Source organism: Pelobates fuscus, chromosome 12 (assembly GCF_036172605.1).
Source record: "Pelobates fuscus isolate aPelFus1 chromosome 12, aPelFus1.pri, whole genome shotgun sequence".
Classification (NCBI taxonomy): domain Eukaryota; kingdom Metazoa; phylum Chordata; class Amphibia; order Anura; family Pelobatidae; genus Pelobates; species Pelobates fuscus.
In genome coordinates this window covers 134,050,805-134,065,767 of record NC_086328.1, presented here as the reverse complement: position 1 = coordinate 134,065,767, position 14,963 = coordinate 134,050,805, and the positions used below count along the sequence as shown (strand labels likewise).

Here is a 14,963-nt window from a genome sequence, read left to right as displayed (position 1 = left end):
CTGTTGGCTGTGATTAAGACTACCAGGGAAAGACAATCCCTAGGAGCAGTAGCCAAGTCTTTAGAGAAATGTGTTTCCGGTATAAATGTAAACGAGGCCAGGAGTGACCTTAGTTCAAATAATGCACAAGTCATCTTCCAAAAATAATTTAGCAAGCTGGCATTAGTTGATATGAGAGAAAGGGTCAATGCAGGATGTGTAATGATAAGAAAAAAAACTTTTTTTCAAAGAAAAATTGCAGAGGAAACATAATAATGGGTGAAAATAAAGTATGGGACTGAGATTAAACTAAATAATTCCATAAATTAATAAATAAAAGATTTGTATAAGAAAAAGGACAGATTCAAATATCCAATTTAGTGGAAACCTGTACACTATCTATGATTCAATCTTCTCCACCCTATAATGTACAACTTGCACTAGATGGTGTTTGCCAATATTTAAACATGCTTCAATATATGACTGCTTTAATAGTAGACTTTGTAATGAGTTCTGCCACTTGAAAGAATTGGTTCTAGCCTCTTTCTTATTTATTTTTCTCACAATGAGTGCCAAGTATCTCTACTCTCATTTACAGGAAACTAGATCTTAAAATTATATCTCTCGTTGCAAATGTTCAGATGTAAATCAATGGGTTTGTATTATATGCATGAACAAACTTAATGTCTTACTTTTGCTGAAGAAGAAACTATCATTCTCACGACCAAAGGACCAAACAAAACAAGGTCCCAGGAAAGTGAATCTATACCTTACCAAGGACAAACTAGTACTATAAATATATATTTGGATTTACATTAGGGTGTTCCTTTAATGAGTGAGGTCATAGTATGTAAAACATATTCTTTTTATATCCTAAGTTTGTTTAATGATAGGATCCTACACAGATGGACAGAGAGATGAAAGGACCTTTAAAAATATCACTAAGTTTTACCATTTACGAAAGCAGGTCTTGGTCAGAGATGGACAATGTACAAGGCCATCTAATGTTATACATCTAAAGCTATCATTTTGTAAATTATCCAATTTATCACAAATCTTTTTCAAACATGCAATTTGATTTTTAGTTATGTTAATTCACCACTTCATGCATGAACAATGAGAGTTCATGAACTGGTATTTATCCATTGTTTGCCCATTGGTTGGTGTAGGCGAGGAGTGAACAGACATATTCAGATTAAAATACCCCTAAGGAAACATCATACATAAGGAATGGATACTTTCACTCCAATGAGAGTTGATGCCTGTTAAGAAAGACATGCTTTTCATTCTTTTATTATTACTTCAGTGCAGCAGGAAGAACATTTATTTGGCATAAAAGACAAGACTGGCAGTTCTGTCAAATCGTTGGCATGCCACTCATAAATAACCATGAGCTGTGAGCTCTGTTTGTTTACATTTAACTGGCTTTATGTATAACCCAATTCCATCACCCTTCAACATATGAAAACAGTCCGGGGAAGAATATGGGTTCAATGCTACATTGTATATAATTCAAAGACAAGTAGGATTGCTCTAATGGACAGATGTGCTGGAATAATTCTAAAAATGAATGCCTGTAATATTGCCTTCCCATTGCTGCCCTGTAAAAAGAGGTATAAATATGTCAGATAGCATCATTGCTTCAAGTGCCATTTAAGAAAGTATAGACGGGGGAAAGTGAAGGAGGAATGCAAGTGATGTGATGTATAAGAGTATACTAAACTGTTATGGAAATGGGTAGAGATACATATTGAATCCTACTGAGAGTGATAGTAAATCCTCACGAGAACTAATGCTTTCACTGCATTTTACTGGTTCATTATTATTGGTGTTATTGGTCCTTGTAAGAGGTTTAATATATGTAGATCAGCTATATGAACTCATTTCCAGTGTTAGGCTTACATCATAGGAGAAGCTCTATCACTGGGATAACTAGATTTCGTAGATGCTAGTGAGGTTCAGGAAATGTAATTCACCATGTCGTTTATTGAATTCATTATGAAGGTAACTAAACAGTTAAACTCCAAGATGAGGAAAATGGAACTCCAAATAACACAATTTACACAAAGAAAATTAATTAAAACGTAAAAAAAAAATCATTGCATTCAATTCACTAGTGGTTCAGATCAGGTTGCGCGGTGACAAAAAAACAGAAAATGCTTTATATTATTCACTGCTGGTTAGAGGACAGGCCTTCTAATTATGGTAAAATCCATCAAAGCATTTTCAAATTTCTCTTACAGTAAATAACCTGCTTTCATTTTTCAGCTGACTCAGCCGGCTCTACAAGTATAAGATTCACGTATGATGATTGATATTAAAATATAGGTTTGGAGGCGAGTATAAATAAAATCCACCATTTGTGACTTAAACTCAGATTTATTAAATATGTATTATCTCTCTCTGTATGCACTTCATAATAAAGACTTCTCTTCATAGAGCTGGCATTTTCTCACACCATGGAAAAAAATGGTATACTTATTATTTTTATTCTTAATTCAATTACAGTTAGTTTGTGTAAATAAAAAATGTGGTTATCTTCTAAATGATATATTAATTTACCTTGCTAGCATGGCCGGCGCTTCCTATAGGTCAATTAGGCGGCTTGCTAGGCAACTGCTTGAAGGGGGACACTGGCTCTGCGGCTTTATGATAGTTTGTGCCGCCCCTCTATTATTTCTAGCATGCCACCGGCCATGTTCCCAAGGCTCACTAGCACCCGGTAAAACACCGGTCGGGAAGCATACACATCAGCATGCCCAGCCAGACGCCCTCCAAGATGGAAGGATGCATTGCGGCAGGCGGCAGCAGCGCGAGGGTGCTTCAGTTGCTCACTCCTGCACTTTCCCCTGTCTGTGGGGACAAGTGAGCGGGAACATTTCATGAAATATGCTGAGAAAGGATGTGATGGGTAGCCAGGCGCAGGCAAGATGGACATAGAAACAGCATTGAAGGTAAGATGTGTGTCAGAGAATCTGTTAGTCTGCTTCAGTCAATATAGAAACATAGAATGTGACGGCAGATAAGAACCATTCGGCCCATCTAGTCTGCCCAGTTTTCTAAATACTTTCATTAGTCCCTGGCCTTATCTTATAGTTAGGATAGCCTTATGCCTATCCCACGCATGCTTAAACTCCTTTACTGTGTTAACCTCTACCACTTCAGCTGGAAGGCTATTCCATGCATCCACTACCCTCTCAGTAAAGTAATACTTCCTGGTATTATTTTTAAACCTTTGTCCCTCTAATTTAAGACTATGTCCTCTTGTTGTGGTAGTTTTTCTTCTTTTAAATATAGTCTCCTCCTTTACTGTGTTGATTCCCTTTATGTATTTAAATGTTTCTATCATATCCCCCCTGTCTCGTCTTTCCTCCAAGCTATACATGTTAAGATCCTTCAACCTTTCCTGGTAAGTTTTATCCTGCAATCCATGAACCAGTTTAGTAGCCCTTCTTTGAACTCTCTCTAAGGTATCAATATCCTTCTGAAGATAGGGTCTCCAGTACTGTGTACAGTACTCCAAGTGAGGTCTCACCAGTGTTCTGTACAATGGCATGAGCACTTCCCTCTTTCTACTGCTAATACCTCTCCCTATACAACCAAGCATTCTGCTAGCATTTCCTGCTGCTCTATTACATTGTCTGCCTACCTTTAAGTCATCAGAAATAATCACCCCTAAATCCCTTTCCTCAGATGTTGAGGTTAGGACTCTATCAAATATTTTGTACTCTACCCTTGGGTGTTTGTGTATGTCAGCCTGTATGGGTTATTGTGTGTCTGTATGGGTCAGTGTGTGCCTGTATGGGTCATTGTGTATCTGTATGGGTCAGTGTGTGTCTGTATGGGTCATTGTGTGTCTGTATGGGTCAGTGTGTGGCTATATGGGTTAGTGTGTGTCTGTATGGGGCATTGTGTATCTGTATTGGTCATTGTGTGTCTGTATGGGTCAGTGTGTGTCTGTATGGGGCATTGTGTGTCTGTAGGGGTCAGTGTGTGTCTGTATGGGTCATTGTGTGTCTATATGGGTCAGTGTGTGTCTGTATGGGTCAGTGTGTGTCTATATGGGTCAGTGTGTGTCTGTATGAGGCATTGTGTATCTGTATGGGTCAGTGTGTTTTCTGTATGGGGCATTGTGTGTCTGTATTGGTCATTATGTGTCTGACTGGGTCAGTGTGTCTGTATGGGGCATTGTGTGTTTGAATGGGTCATTGTGTGTCTGTATGGGTCAGTTTGTGTCTGTATGGGTCATTTGTCTGTATGGGTCATTGTCTGTATGGGGTATTGTGTGTCTGTATGGGGCATTCTGTGTCTGTATGGGTCAGTGTGTGTCTGTATAGGTAATTGTGTGTCTGCATGGGTCAGTGTGTGTCTGTGTGGGTCAGTTTGTGTCTATATGTGTGTCTCTGCATGGATCAGTGTGTGTATATGGGTGAGTGTGTGCGTCAGTCTGCATCGGTCAATGCGTGTGTGTTAGTCTGCATAAGTGAGTGGAGCGAATGGGGCAGCAAAATATTTTCTGCCTTGGGCGGCAAAAATGCTTTCACAGGCCCTGTTTGCTATCAACTGGGTATAAAGTTGCATGAGAATTCCTAGAATAGCCCTGGCTGTAATCTATAAATTGCTCCTTTGGGTCTTATTCACAGTTCTGTATGCACTCCATCTGCTATGGACTCGATTTGATGTGATTTACTGTCAGCCATGATTGTTTGATCGTTATGTGAGTGCTAGCCTGCAGGTTAGTATGGTAACTTATAAACAGCAAACATTATACCTTTATAATACCTTTATGAAGGCAAATTTCTGAGACAAGTGACTGTGTGTATAACTGTATGGGATCAGAAAATATGTCTGCCCCTACATGATCTCCTACACCGTAGCTCCTTGCATACTCAGCCAGCAATCATCTGACTGTTGCTGGCTATCAATGATGGGAATTCACAGACTATCATACGCACTCAATACATGTTAGTCAATCACACCTCTACTCCATTCCTTAAAGCTAGACATTATGTTATGCTGAATATCATGAATATTGCCGCAATTATTTATGAATTAACTTTTAAAATATTTTTTTTACAAAACATTAGAATGCAAGGTATATCATATGTATTAAATATATCAATATATAAAACATATCACAATATTGAGATATTTAAATGTTTTTCAACAAAATAAATCATTTTAAAAGTTTTTTCTAAAAATGACAGTATAGTGTCAGGAATAAAACGTGTATTCCTGAATCTGTAGTTCATGTGTGGCTGTTTAGGACCCCTGTCAGAGCAGCAAAAAAGTGGCTTTACTAACTTTAAACTTACTTAAACTTAAACTTTTTTCCCCACGGCGAGCCAGACTTACCACAGCTAGATAATCAACTTTTATGATCTCTGCCAATCCAATGTTTTCCCATAGGAAAGCATTGTGAGGCATTTGCACATGTGCCAATCTGCATTTCCTTATGTGTTTAATTAATGCCTCTCTGTGGAGAATGTTCAGTGTAACCCTGCAGAGCCCGGAGACGCTGTAAGTAGATGTTGCACACTGTGCAGCACTGGCCTAGGAAGCACCTCTGATAGCCGTCTGAGTGACTGCCACTAAAAGTGTTCCTAGGCACCAATGGAAACACTGCCTCTTACATTAAAATATGTCTCCAGGAAGAGGGACAAGTGCAGCCAGCTAGCAGGTCCACAAAATCTGCTACTGGACTTCCCTAACAAACCAGACATGACACACAATTCCCAATGGAACTAATATGCACTTTTTTTTTTTTTTTTTAACAAGGACTAGCATTTGGTGCCGTGTAGTGAAAACTATTTAAAATACAAGTATACAAAATCATTGGAGAACAGGAAACTAATAGCAATGCATCTATATATAGTACAATCACAACTTTCAAACCTATTGAAAAACAGAGGTGTACAGATGTTACCGGCTATTTATTGCAGTTTCTCAATTTGAATATTGCAATTATACAATCAATGCATCTTTCAGTTTCATCAACAGAGGGCACTAAAGAGTCATCACATGAGTTCTTTAAAATCCCCAGCCAGCACGCAACTACTCATACATACAAAGTCTGGGCAGCACAGCCTCCTATCCCACCCATACTCAGGGACGACGGCCCTAACTGCTGTAACTCACCCCAACACCGGGGAATATACCAGGCCACAAGGAGTAATAGTCATCCACACAGAGGGACGCATTACCCTGGATTGCATTACACACGGCCGGGAGAAATCACCCCTTCCCTGCCTAATCGCAAGCTAAGATCAGCATCTCTTGCGATCGCCCCCCCTCACACGCCAACCCACCAAGTAGCCCACATTTTCCCACACTGGTGCCCTTTACTAAAATCACTCGGGGTATCATGCCCTCAAGCCAAAACCCAAGGTATGCCCGCCTTGTACAAATGCGTGCCCGACCAGAACACCCCCTTTAATCCCTACTATGTGAGGACAACGTTTAAACGAAGTTAAGCTTAGTAAGGGATAGACCAAAAGTAATTATTCACTCAATGCAACTATTCCTTCACACATGTTAGTGATACCCTAAAACACATAGGTAGACTCTATTGCCAGCTCTAAACTGTTACGCTCAGCGTCCAATTTGATACCTTTAACTAATACCTACCACCGTTATTGACTCATTTTATGTTACGAAAATACCTCTGCAAAGTTATTCTGTACTGTTTCATAGCCATAAAAAAAAAAAAAATGTGCCTGACATACCAAGTACCTGTTAGCCAAACTGTTTTATTGCGCTAGGGGGCTACCTTTGGGATACCTCATAAGCGATTGTTGTAAACCTGTGCACTTCAAAAATAAAGAATAAAAAAAAAAAAAAATCCCCAGCCAGACTGTAAATGCAATAGGCGAGCTTTGTCCCCAGGCATTAGTAGCACCCCAAGAAATCTCCTGGCTTTTCAGTGGGCCACACTGGCCCTTTCTGTGCCCCCTGCGACATGCTGAGCACCCAGGTTCCAATCGCATTCATGACTTTTGTCATCCCAGTTGTTCGGCCACTATCTGGGATCTTCAAGACCCCACATACTCACAGATTCTAGTATATGTTATATTTTAACATTCAACTTTCATTTTTAGAGTGACAGAGGCATTAAAAGGGTCAATTAGACTGAGACAGGTGGCCTAGTGATACTTTATTCCTATTGCTATTAGGTATATGATTTACACCAGCAAGCTTTCTTTTCCCAGGAAGCCGTGACATAATTTAGTAAATACCAAATAGTGTTGCAGAATCTTTCTTTTCATGTGTAGTGATTTTGCCCCAGCAGGACCCTTACTATTTCAAGTAACTTTCCTGCAATGACACATTTTTTGTTGTCAGGGTTGATATCGACATGCACGTTTGTCAGCAGGGCCCCCCACTGCCCAGTTTATTGTGTTAGATCTGTCTTTCAAACTAGGTGTTTGAATGCCCTTTACTATTCCAATAATGCTCTCTGCAACGAATACTTTTAATGCAATTTAAATTTAATCAAAATTAGTCAAATAAACCATTAATCCAGCTACAAAACAAGCCACCCACAGATTTTTTTGCTGTGAAAAAAACAAATGCTGCCTTTTTATTAATGGCATATTGTGGACTACCCAGTGTGAAAAATGATGTTGAGCGAAGTGGGCAGTTTAATTTGTTACACCCACGCCAGATGTACCACCACATTCATTCTAAGCAAGAGACGATTAATTGGTCCAATCAGTGCCAACTTCTGTAATAAAGCTAGTTACTTCGTTTTAATTAGGATATTGGATGCAATTTGACTGGTATGAATACAACTCTCGGAATTGCTATTTCCATTCCTAGGTTTTATTATATGCATTTAATTTTGCTTTATGGAAAAACACATTTTAAAAGCTAACGTGTATGCTTTATAAGTATGGCAACTGAGCCAGAAACTGTACAAATAGGGCTAATCTTATATAGCCATCCATTTTTAGTAGGATGTACAGAGCCATAGAAGTAAATTGGAGTATATGTAACAAAGTACCATAATCAGGGTGAAACATGTTCTAAGCCATGTGCTGAGCCAGATGAAGGCAAGCAATCTTTTAACGTGATACATTGAACAATTTTATATTTTAACCTAGAATGGATATGGTGTGTCATCAGTCCACATGCAGTCTACCTAGTGCCTTTGTTAATTAATAACTGTGTGCATGAATGTTCTCTCTAGCCAATATATAACACATCTTCTTGAAACCATCCAAGCACTCTGAAGTCATTACATCCTCATGAAATTCTAGAATATTTCTTCCCTCTATCTCATTAAAAGGCAACAGTTGCTTCTCATAATGTAATGGTCACCTCTTAAGATAAGAATGCACAGAAGAAAACCTTACTCAGCTAATATCTTTGTAGGCAATGGTTCTGAATGGTAAAATAATAATAATAATATAGCTAATAATATGGTCTAAACTAAGAACACTTAAATAAGAAGTTACAGTTTTTTACCTGAGTAGTGGTTAAGGGAAATTCTATGCAAACTCAAAAAATGTCACTGCTATGCCATCAGCAATGTTTTATATAAAAGCCATTGAAGCCTTTTTCTCCATGTATTAGAGATTAACTAAGATGTTTGTTCCCAAATAAAACACTGGATATTATATTAGAATGAATGCATAGGTAATTAACTTTCCTCTTTGTATTTCACTGATTAGATCTCACCTATAGCTGTACAAATTGAGTGAAAAAGTCTTAAGTCACAGAAAGTAGAACCGTTGCCAGTGTCAGTAGTTTCTCGGTTTAGACTTTTAGAGGTGCCTTGTATTAAAGGAATACTATAGAGTCAGGAACACAAATATGTATTCCTAACTCTACAGCATTAAAATACCATCTAACCCCCCCCATAGCCCCTTAAATATAGCAGCATCTTATTGTATTCAAGTCTGAAGCTGCTGACACTGACCTGCCCCTGTCTGCTGACATTATCAGAAGTGGTGGTCTGAGCCAATCACAATGCTTCTCCATAGGATTGGTTGAGACTGTCAATGAGGCAGATCAGGGGTAGAGCCAGCACAAACCAAAGACAACCCTGGCCAATCAGCATCTCCTCATAGAGATGAATTGAATCAATGCTTCTCTATGAGGAAAGTTCAGTGTCTCCATGCAGAGGGTGGAGACACTGAATGTCAGTCATACTGTGCAGCACTGCCCCAGGAAGCACCTCTAGTAGCCATCTAAGGAGGGGCCAGTGGAGGTATCCATAGGCTGTAATGCAAACACTGCATTTTCTCTGTTTAGTGCAAAAATCCTGAAGAGAATGATTCTACTCACCAGAACAAATACAATACGCTGTAGTTCTGGTGACAATAGTGTCCCTTTGAGTTGTCCCTTATTTTATCTTCTATTCCCTGGTACTTGCACTGGTGAGTACATCTGATTAAAACATTAGGAAGACGTAATCAACCCAGAAAAGATTTTAAACGTTAAGAGTGAAAAAGCATACGTGCACTGTTTGCAAAACACCCCAGAACCTCGCAAGGAATGAATATATTCCCGTGCGTTTGTTTTGTGTAACTCTAATATTAGCGAATAACTGCATGTTATTTTACCTAGATAAAAAAAACTTTAATCCTATTCACCTCCTTATTATTCAGAAGAAAAATGTGAAACGGGGCAGTTGGAGGGGGAAAGGGGGGGCCGGGGTTACGGAAGTATCACTATCAGAGAGCTGGTGAAGTATTTCTAAAGTGGAGCATTCACTGTGGACTCTTAACATGTCCCTGCGATTTCCTTTCATTTTCATTGCTTTTGCGCCATATTTAATAGCGTGTTTTCTCCCATTAATGACAGTTTTCGCCTTCTAACATCACATGTTCGTGTTTTATTACACCTCTTCTATAGAAACACTTCCATCTTCAAATGTATTTAATCATTTAATGAATTTTTATGTTTCTATTATGTATTTTCTCTCTTTTTTCCGGCTCACGGGTGAACACAGAAGATGTCTTTTCTTCTGAATTATTTATGAGAACAGACGTTAGAGGTGTTGAAATCTTGTGTAAACTAACATCTTGCTTTCTATATATAGCGGCCACTAAAAGTTAGCAAAGCCACCCAAAGACAATGTTTTCTTTGGCACCAAGACTGCAGTCAGCCACTTCCAACATGTCTTTACAATATATAACCACTAGGAGACACTCTTATCACTGGTTTCAGATATAGACAGTTGACATAACAAAATTTGGAGTGGAATAGAAACTGCAGCCTGGTACGATGTAACAAATATAAACTTCTGATAAATCAAGTGCACAAATTGAAGTCAATGATGCAGCCAAGATAAGACACTATCGATGCTCAGCTTATCACCCAGTGTTCTACCTAGAGAGAATAAAACTTAAAAAAATGGGACATTATGCAGTAATCAATAACTCCTAGTATATTAAAGATGGGATTGAAAGGTTGTTACCATAGGAAAACCCTCCCAACTATTTTGGCAAACTATCTGTTATTTAATGTAAAATTTGCAATGAAACACACTTATATGTTTTATTGAATTAGTACAATTATATTCATCTCATGGTGACAGGAGCAATTCTGAAGGTGGATTGATATGTGTATTATTATTATTATTATTATTATTTTTAAAACGCCAACAAATTCCACAGCGCTGTACAATGAAACTTTTTTTTATTAGTACACCCCAGCTTGGAAAGAGCCCGTCTTCAGCCTTCAAACTGCCTTAGAGTACAAATCACAGAATCCTAAGGCAGCTCCAAAGCTTGCAGAGTATTCTGGTCGTTGCAAAGCTGGAATTTCATAGGTGCCTTATACTTACAAATATAACTGATAGCTAATGTTTTGGCTCAGTTAAGTAGAATTAAAAAAAGGGGTCTGGCTGAGCTTGATAAGAGTGACAGTTCAAATAATCTAGAGAACCAAAGATCTCTGCTTGTGGTTTATGAGAATAACCCTGTGGTTGGTGGCAGTAGGTTTAAAATGAGATAAAATGTATTTAGCCACACCCAGCTGGTCCATTGTTTTGTATACACAACCTTGAATGGGAGCTGTTAAAAGAAAGTTTGCTGGAACTCCGCATATGCTCAGATAACTCAGAGCTTGTTCTGTTTATTTCTGCTTCAGTTTTACAGGGACTTTGCCAAAACTAACTGTTAAAGATTTGTTCTGCTTTCTGTTTTTTCAAATACAATGACTGCTTTGCACCCTGTGAATGGATGCAATTATTTCCATTTTTTGGGTAATCTTGGAACATCTGTGCTTGCAACCAACGTTTATCTGATGAATTAAGGCATGCATTCTTCGTGAACTGGCATTCTGTGGAGCTTTAAGACATATTTTTACCTTCCATTTTTCAGTTTGAACATTTCATTTCTTTTTTTTTTATTCTTTTGTTTGAGATGTTTTAACATTTGAACAATGTCAGCAGTGAAAGTTGAACTGGATAGTCTTTCCTTAAAAGAGATTGAGTTTGAGAAAGACATAAAATACAATGTTATTGTGTCAAACATCGTTGAAGGAAATGTTGATCAGTGTGACCCTCATGATGTGTCTTCAAAGGATAATGTCTCTGGTAAGTACATTTTCACATCTTGTGTTAGACATAAGCTTGTATAATGTGTCTGTAATGTGATTAATAAGTAACACCTGCTAGATGTCAAGCATTCTAATTACTCTATTATTATTACCTACATAAACAAGGTGTGTGCAATCAACCCCGATACATAGACGTGCTTATATGGTCAGGTCTTAATACAAATAAGGCCAGAAAAGGTGAATAATTAAAATTGTATTATATAGATGTTGTGGCATGTCATATAACATTCTATTTGTAGGTAGTCATAATAAGAAAAAGTATTAATTTTCTAATTATTGCAATAACAATTAAAGTTAGATCAGGAAAAAAAAGATATATGGGTTTATTCTAAAATTAATGATCTGATGATCAAAACATAAACTGTGAACCAGAAACTTCTAAAAGTGTATTTTGATTAAGTTGTTTTTTCTCACTCAAGTATTTTAGCAAAATAATTTGAGTGAGTTGCCAACTGGTCTAGGAACGCCTTATTAACATGTTCCAGGACACGATTTTACAAAATGATGGCCAGTATATGGGCGATGTTTGATGTTGAAGTTAAATTATGAAAGTAGTAAATCAGGTGATGACTCAATCAGGTATCCCGCATCAACTGAATTCTAGGGATGTGAATAAAAGGTGATGTGACTGATTCTTGCATTTAGGATACCTCTCATGTGCCACATTATTATGTACACACCACATGTCCTAACCTTTATACATGGCTTCTTCCTACCGGAAACCACAAAGATTGTCTGTGACTCCACCACCCAGGGAGTGGTTGAGAAAATCTGATGAAAAGAGGGGCAGTGATGAGCTCTTTTTTGTATACATCACACACATTACTATGATCTGAAAAGTAGATCAGAAGTATTAGGAAAAAAGTCCTGCAAGAGGCCACAAGTCAGAGTATTCTGGAGAACACAGAGGAGTAAATAGTTGGAAATGACAAATGTGCCAGGGTAGTGGCGAGAATACTGCCGTACCACTTTTTGACATCTCCACCTGTATACGCATGGCTGCATTTTCATGTGTAGCCAATCAGTATGCATAAATGATGTGCTTCCAGGAAAACATGGCAACCGTAAACTCTCTACAACATAATGTTTAATGAATATAACTCATTGGAGTAGCAATGACTTATAATGATATGATCACATATTTATTCACTCTACCTTTCCATGGACCTTGGTTAATCTAAAATTAACTGAATGCAGCCTGACAATCATTAAACGTTTCAAGAAAAGGTTATGAGCTATCTCCAAGAAAGTGACACAAACCTTTTTAGCAGGGCAGGAATACAATTTTCTACGCAAGGTATATATCTATTAGCTTTAAACACGGTAAGATTGCTAAAGGATTTCAGATGTTAAAGATACATTTGTCATATTTTGTAGACTAATTGCCTTATTTAAATAAATTTACATTTTTTTAATTACAAGAGAGAGTGAATTATTTTCTTTTTTTCCTTTGGATTCCTCTGAAGCAGCTGTTCTCGGAAAATCGTTAAGCGGATTATTCTGGAATGAACATTTGACATTGTGTAAATTCTTGCCCAATCTAAGTCTATTTTTAATACAGGATTTTCTGGCAAAAGTTTTTAAAATGCACAGAAGGCAGAGCGTCCCCTGACATTCACTCATGTCTAATGACCCATCTTAATAGATGTCTCACCACAATTCAGAGAGTAGCTGTGAAACACACATATCCGCAACTATTTCAAAATTTCAAAGGGTATCACTCATCGGACACTCAAGGAATAAAACATAGCTTTTAATAATCCTCCTTTCTCCCAGCACGCCAGCTTTCAGTGCAGGAACCAAGAGACAATGATATGGAGAGAGAGAAACTCCTAATTTCAGGGACACATTTTAACCAGCTGTACTTATGTTTTATATACAGTATGGCATAGGTCCATGTAATATATTTAGAAACATCTGTTCAAATGCCACTGGTATTTTTCTCTTTACAAAAGCATAAGAAATATTAACCTATATGGATGGTATGTTAAGAAGTTTATAATTCCTCCCGGCGTATAGAAGGGGCTCGGTTGCGCTAAAAAGCACCACAGTGCACGACCAGGCCCCTCATTGCCTATTTCTATCGGTTGGCCCTAAGGGCATGGGCCTCCCGATGGACCTTCACACAGGTTCCCAACACGTGCGATACAGCTGCACCACTGCCATGGGTTGGGAACTCCTGTGCTAGATGATGACAGGGGCAGCAAAATTCTGCCCCTGTCAGAGTGCCACCTGGAGCCGTGGCTCCACAGCGGTCTATGGACGGGCTGGCCCTGCTCTCCTCGTTGTTTCAAAATCTCTCTTCAGAATAAAGAGTAGTATGGAATACCAATGACTAAATAAACCTAATTTCTAAATGATTGTCCATTCTCTTGTGGCGCACTACGTTCTGAATGGTTGCTCCTTGACAGGCTGTTTCTAGACAGCTAAGACCATACGACCAAATCAGGGGAGTGTATGAGACAGCTGCATTCCAACTTTTTTTTTATAAATTCTAATTAATTTGTTTTGGGTCTTTAAAATGTTTAAATTATATTTCTGTAAGAGGTTGAAATAACTACTTGATAATAAGCATACTTTATCCGTCTTTGTGTGATAAACCCCAGATTAATGTTCTAACTAGTAATGTTGAAAAATGGCTAACACAGCAAAACACCGTATTCATAGCATTTATTTTGTTAGGCTTAACAATAAATGTGTGATGGAGGATTAAATAAATAACTTTTGTCGCTCTTCCTCCTCTCTATTAACAGTTCGGTGTCAGAGATATGACATCTCCTACCTTTGTATCTCAGGAAAATTCTGTAATGTGTGGGATAGTCAATGGTTGCCACCTTTGTACTTAGAGTAGCCACTACTCAGTTAAGCATTGATTGAAGACACTCAATATACTCAGAGCCTGGTATAGAATCTGAATGCTGACACATTTGCAACTTCATAGAATGAGGAGGTCAATTTATTTAACACAAAGTGTTGGAGCTCGATAAGGCAGTTTGTGTTTGTGCTTATATATGTATAGTGTGGTGGTGTGGATATATTAAGGTCCTTTGACATCAGTATAAGGATCCAGGACCCAATCACGGTATAGGAAACCGCAAGTTGAGATGACCAAAGCTCTCATATGCATTCCTGATCGTATAACCTGGACACAGTTAGATAAGAAAATAATTCTTATTTTCTACTTTGGGGTCACCCCCCACCTTTGTATGTATCTAAAGTGGCTCGACTAGTTTGTTTCTTTCTCTCAACAGTTAGATAAGAATGCTGTTAAAGATACAAGGGTTAAAGGTATACTGATGTAGACTGAGATCACTTTTTCAGAACAGTGGCTTGGTTCAAACAATCAATTGGGTTTGAGAATATGTGTTTATTTATTATAGACATGTGTTTGCAAATAAGCTCAAGACTAGTACTCC

The 14,963-nt window shown here is 38.1% G+C and overlaps 1 protein-coding gene across 2 annotated transcripts in view; it reads left to right on the top strand.

Annotated features, from left to right (window-relative positions):
* Positions 1-11,175: 11,175 nt before the first annotated feature.
* ANO3 (anoctamin 3) overlaps positions 11,176-14,963 on the top strand; it is a 349,289-nt gene continuing 345,501 nt past the window's right edge. For both annotated transcript variants that reach the window (XM_063438288.1, XM_063438287.1), the window contains exon 1: positions 11,176-11,524. In XM_063438288.1, coding sequence (XP_063294358.1) covers positions 11,371-11,524 — 154 coding nt within the window. In that variant the 5' untranslated portion in view covers positions 11,176-11,370. The remainder of the gene's footprint in view (positions 11,525-14,963) is intronic.